The 5,784-nt window shown below is 63.5% G+C and overlaps 1 protein-coding gene across 1 annotated transcript; it reads left to right on the top strand.

The window, feature by feature from the left end:
• Positions 1-1,118: 1,118 nt before the first annotated feature.
• TULP1 (TUB like protein 1) lies at positions 1,119-5,425 on the top strand. Its single transcript, XM_075722404.1, has 10 exons — positions 1,119-1,230; positions 1,477-1,590; positions 1,704-1,838; positions 2,036-2,127; positions 2,353-2,526; positions 2,946-3,058; positions 3,575-3,683; positions 3,889-3,987; positions 4,273-4,444; positions 5,292-5,425. Exons 2-10 carry the CDS (start codon positions 1,536-1,538, stop codon positions 5,423-5,425), a joined length of 1,083 nt encoding a protein of 360 aa, XP_075578519.1. The 5' UTR covers positions 1,119-1,230; positions 1,477-1,535.
• The last annotated feature ends 359 nt before the right edge of the window (positions 5,426-5,784 follow it).

The following is a 5,784-nucleotide window of genomic DNA, read 5'->3' on the forward strand; positions in this document are numbered from 1 at the left end:
CGCTCCCGCCTGGCCAAGGGCCCCAAGAAGCAGCAAGGTGGGGGTGCAGCACCCACCCCTCTGCGGGCACCCGCTCGTGGCCCCTCACATCCCCGTGCACCGCGTCCCCTTGTACCATGGCCCGCCGGTGCCATCGGCGCTCCCGGCGTCTGCAGGGGCTCTGCACGTCCCTGGGGGGCTTTTTGGCCAAAACCCAGCTACGCACCCGGGAGGAAAGGGGATGTGGCAGGGGACGTGCATGCGTGGCGTTGGCTGGGGAGCGGGGATTGAGAGATCTCTGGTCTAGCCTGGAGAGGAGGAGGCTGAGGGGAGACCTTCTCGCTCCCTACAGCTGCCCGACAGGAGGGGGCACTGAGGGGGGTGCTGGGCTCTTCTCCCAAGTAGTGAGCAATAGGATGAGAGGAAATGGGCTCAAGCTGCACCACGGGAGGTTTAGGTTGGATATTAGGAGAAATTTCTTCACGGAAAGAGTGGTCAAGCATTGGAAAAGGCTGCCCGGAGAGGTGGGGGAGTCCCCATCCCTGGAAGTGTTCAAAAAACAGGCAGAGGTGGCACTTTGGGACATGGTTTAGTGGGCATGGGGGTGTTGGGTTGATGGTTGGACTGATGATCTTAGAGATCCTTTCCAACCTTAATGATCCCTAGTTTTTACTTTCATTAAAAAATAATCCAGCCACCAAGCCAGGAAACATGAAATTGCTACTCTCCCCTTAACTGGTTTAGTGGTGGACTTGGTAGTGTGAGGTTAATGGTTGGACTGGATGATCTGAAAGGGCTTTTCCAACCCAAACGATTCGATGATTCTATTTTTCCGGAGCAAAAAGATGGGGTGGGCAAAAAGATGGGGCTCGTCCCCCCGGCTCCGCAGCTGGGGCTGCAGCCGCGAGATGGCGGTGTGACTTTGCACGCTGTGTCCGGCACTGGACATGTCCAACGCCGGCATCCACGGCCCCAGCACCCTGGCCATGGCAGGATGGGTGCCCACGCCGGCCGGCGCTGCTGAGGGAAGTTCTCTGCTTGCAAAACCACGGGGCTGCAGGTCCCCGATGCAAGAGGCCATCACGTTGCTGATGCCATGGTGTCACCTCTGGGCAGAGCCGGCTGAGGTCTCGGAGGATGAGGAGGAGGAAGAGGAGGTGGAAAATAAAGACCCGCCAAAAAAGCTCAAGAAGAAGCTGCCCAAAGAGTCCCCCTCGGGCGAGAGCCGGGAGAAGAAGCCGAAGCCGAAGGGTGAGTGCCTGGGGCCGGGGCCGGCTTGTACCCAGATCCATTGCGGCTTGCATCCATCCCGGCTGGGATGAGGGGACCACCCGCGTCCCATCTCCATCACTGTCCTGGGAGGCTCCGGGGGCTGCAGGGCAATCGCCCCCTCCCCGTGCAATCTCCCCCCAGCTCAACCCTTCCTGCTGCCCCCCTGGCCACCTCCCTGTCCCCGTCCCCCCGTCCGGCCGCTCATCAGCTCCTCCATCCCGCCAGGAGACAAGAGCGACCCCGATGGCAAAGCCAAATCTGGCAAAAGCACCAAGAAGGAGCCGATGTCCATGTTCCAGGTGAATGGGGAGAAGAAGGAGAAGAAAAGCAAGAAGAAAGGTACGGGGCGAGTGGGGGGGGGGGGTGGCAGCCAGTCCCACTGCCCCATGGCATCACCCTGAGCCGACAACACCCGGTGCTGCCTGACGCTGTCCCCTGTGTCCCCCGCGCAGCCACCACCGGCAGCGATGAGGAGGATGATTCCGACTCCAGCACCAAACCCATCAGGTCGGAGAAGAAGAAAAACCCCGTGTCCCTCTTCCAGACTGGTGGGGACCCCCCCAAGGAGAAAAAAACCAAAAAGAAAGGTGAGAGCCCGGCACTGGCGATGCGATGAGGGTGGTGGGTGCTGGAGGAGCTCGTGGGGGTGCGGGTGAGCCTGGCCGTGGAGAGGGGGGTTATGATCAATGGTGTTGGTGTGGGTCTATGCCGAGCTCGGGTTTGGGGTTCGGCAGAGTCAGGCTATTCCCCCCTGCTCCGTGCCCCTACCCATTCCTGCCTGCAGCTCCTCCCAAAGTGGCCGAGAGTGAAGAGGAGACCCCGGAGACCCCACAGAAAAACTCCAACAAGAAGGGGAAAGGGAAGAAATCAAAGAAGGTACAAAAACCCCCTCAGAGCCATGGGGGTTCCTCAAGGTGGGGCAGCTGTTCCCCCCAGGGCGGGTCAGGGGGCTGGAGCATCCCCCAAGGAGACCCACGGCAGCGCTGTCCCCAGAGCCCCAGCTCCCGGCAGGGCTCGGGAGCAAGGAGCAGTTAGGTGGGAAAGGAGGTGAGCTTTTGGCAGGTTTGGCTTTGGGGTCACCCATCCCCTCTCGTGTTGCAGCCGAAGGAGGAGAGGCCCCCGTCGCCCGTCGTCGAGGTGGACAACCTGGAGGAGTTCGTGCTGCGGCCGGCGCCGCAGGGGGTGACCATCAAGTGCCGAGTGACGCGGGACAAGAAGGGGATGGACCGGGGGCTTTACCCCACCTACTACCTCCACTTGGATAACGACAAGAAGGTGAGCTTGGGTGGGGGCACGGAGACCCCTGGGGCTCTCGCACCCACCCCGGGGAGCACCCTGAGGGTTTTTGGGGGGATGCCTGCCTTCATCCCACCGCTGTGGTGGGTCCTGGATGGGGCTGCTCCCCTCCCCTGCAATTCCTCTTGGGAAATGCCCCGTGTCGATGGTACCTGGGATGCTGAGCAAACGGCGGCTGGAGAGCCACGCTCACGCTGGGCTGGGCTCAGAGCCTCCCACCCCACGTGTCAGCCTGTATTTTGGGGATCGTCTTCAGTCCGTGGCTTGCTCGAGGTCGTGGCAGTGACCTGTTGGGCCAAGCCTTGCGTGGAGGGCACACCGGGACGGTGAGCCGGGGACGGCGGGTGGCGATGGCTGTGACAGTGCCCCGTCCCCACACGGTCCCACCGCCCTCCCAGGTGTTTCTCCTCGCCGGGAGGAAGCGTAAGAAGAGCAAAACCTCCAACTACCTCATCTCCATTGACCCCACCGACCTGTCACGGGGGGGAGAGAACTTCATCGGGAAGCTGAGGTAGGAGCGGAGGTGGCATCCCGTTTCGGTGGCATCCCGTTTCGGTGGCACCCCATTCCTGCAGCACCCCGCTCCTGCTCCATGGGTTTCTGGCTGCCCCGAGCGATGGCTGGGTCAAGCAGGAGGCTAAATTCGGCGTTGCCTGCTGCCGGGTCTGACCCGAGGAGCGTCGGGGGGCCGGGAGGGGAAAACAGGCTCATCTGGTTCCTCCTGGCAGACAGGTCACGGCTAGAAACAGCGCTTGGCGAGCCCGGCAAGTCCTGGCCCGCTGCACCGCCAGCAGCCGCGCAGCAATGCTGGGGGTCCCCGCGGCAGCAGCACCCTATAACACCCCAATTTAGGGGTGTCCTGAACCCGAGCAAACGGCTAAAGGGTGGGAAGGAGGGTGCTGGCCGGGGGCTGCACATGGGTTTAGGAGCTGGAGCAAAGCCGGGGCTGTGCCTGGAGGGGGGGATGGGGGGTGTTGGAGGGGACTCGGTGGCACCGGTCGCGGCCATCTCCCACCCTTGGCTGCAGGTCCAACCTGATGGGTACGAAATTCACGGTGTTTGACAACGGCGTGAACCCCGACAGGGCCAACGCCGACTGGTCCAACGTGCGGCAGGAGCTCTCGGCCGTGGTCTACGTAAGCAGCGGCGGGGGGGCCCCCCCCCAGCACCTCCCGGGCAGGCGGCGAGGGGGTCCCGACCTGCACCCCTTCTCTGGGCTCCTGCCCCGGGGGGTTGCAGAGGTGCGGGATGGGCTGGGTCCACCCCTGAGCCCTTCAGCCGCTGCTGAGAGGCCGCAGACCGCGGTGGTCGCTGGTTTTAGGGACGGGGTCTCTCTTGCAGGAGACCAACGTTTTAGGGTTCAAAGGGCCCCGGAAGATGACGGTCATCATCCCTGGGATGAACGCCGACAACGAGAGGGTGCCCATTCGGCCCCGAAATGTAAGTCAGGGGCCAGACTGGGAGAAACTCCTTGGGGGCTGGATTTGCTGGGGTTCACCTTGGATTTTACCCATTTTGGGGCAGGGAAAGTCTTTCAGGTGTCCCTGAAATTCAAGGCACCTCCCTGGGAGGTGGGAGATGTGTTTGTATTTTTTTTCTCCATGCTGGATCCCATCTCCCATCTGGATCCTGCTACAGAGCATCCCCCTGGGCAGGCCAGGGGGGGTGACAGGGCTCTGGGGGGGGTCACCCCAACTCTGCTCTCCCCCCTCTCGCCCTCCCCAGGATAACGACGGCCTCCTGATGCGATGGCAGAACAAAAACATGGACAACGTGATCGAGCTGCACAACAAGGCGCCAGTGTGGAACGACGAGACCCAGTCCTACGTCCTCAACTTCCACGGCCGGGTCACCCACGCCTCCGTCAAAAACTTCCAGATCGTGCACGGCAGCGACCGTAAGCTGGGAAGGGGACAGGACGGGGGGTGACGGCTGGGGAGCACTGCCGTCAGCTGGCCCCCGCACCCCCTTTTTTTTGCTGCGGTTTAGTTTTTTTTCCTGCGTGGCTGCTTTGGGGTCCTGCCTGCCTTTGCTAGAGCTGGGATGAAGCCGGCCAGGGTGCGCAGCACCGCACAGGCAGCTGCCTGCTGGCCACGGGTGCCGGCAGAGGGAGCGCGCCAGTCACCTGTTGCCAGGCAGATTAGGGCAAGGACAAATCCTGTGGGGCGCTGAGCTCCCCCCCCCCCATACTACAGCCACCCACTCACCCCAGAGCATCACCCCGGCATGCAGCCCACATTGCTGGCGGGCTCACCCTGGGGTGCATCGCCTCGGGGACAGTCTCTCGGGGGTGGCAGCGGCTCTGTCCCCGTGCGAGTGGCCGGACGCGGCCGTTCATCACCTGTCCGGCGCAGTCAGAAGCCCTCGGCCTCCGGGGTGTTGGGTTACGGGACAGAAAAAACCTCTCGGGGGCCCCTGGTTATTTTTACAGATTTCCTGTCACCCGCCGTCCGGTAGCAGCGGTCCCACGGGGGGGTGAGTGGGGTCCCTGTCCCCTCCTGGGGAGGGGGTGCCGCGGTCCCGCGCGGGACCGTGCAACGGGAAAACGATGCTTTTTGGTAACGCGCTGCGGTACGGCGCAGCCGGGGCGCGAGCCGCCGGCAGAGCTCGGCAGAGGCGGGGTGGCTTCTTCGGGATGCTGCCGCACGGGTCCCTTGGGAAAAGGGCGGGATGGGTGCGCAGGTGACAGCCCGGCCGCTCGCCCCCTCCGTGCTGAGCGGGGCCACCTCCCCTCTCTCCCGCAGCCGACTACATCGTGATGCAGTTCGGGCGCGTGGCGGACGACGCCTTCACCATGGACTACAACTACCCACTCTGCGCCGTGCAGGCCTTCGCCATCGCCCTCTCCAGCTTCGACGGGAAGCTGGCCTGCGAGTAGCGCCCGCGCCGGGGCCGCCGGGGCCGCGCTCCGGTGTCCGGTGGATGCTCCTGCATCCCCATCCTGCTCCGCTCCCTCGGTTTCCACCTTCTGCCCGGCGCGCGCTCGCGGTTGCAGCCGCTCCTGGGGTGGCTCGAGGTGCGCGGTGCCCGCAGACCACCGCGGTGGGACGCTCAGCCGGCCGCGGCCACCCTCTCCAGGCAAACCGGGGACAGATTGCTGGTCTGGGGCAGATGGTGGAGTCAGGCCCGGGTATATTTAGCAGATGAGGCTGACTGCGATCCCGATCTCATCCCTTTGAGACGTTTCTTGGACTCGGATCCTGGAAACTCATCCCCCCTTTTTTTTTTTTTTTTTTT

This window comes from Pelecanus crispus, chromosome 17 (assembly GCF_030463565.1).
Source record: "Pelecanus crispus isolate bPelCri1 chromosome 17, bPelCri1.pri, whole genome shotgun sequence".
Classification (NCBI taxonomy): domain Eukaryota; kingdom Metazoa; phylum Chordata; class Aves; order Pelecaniformes; family Pelecanidae; genus Pelecanus; species Pelecanus crispus.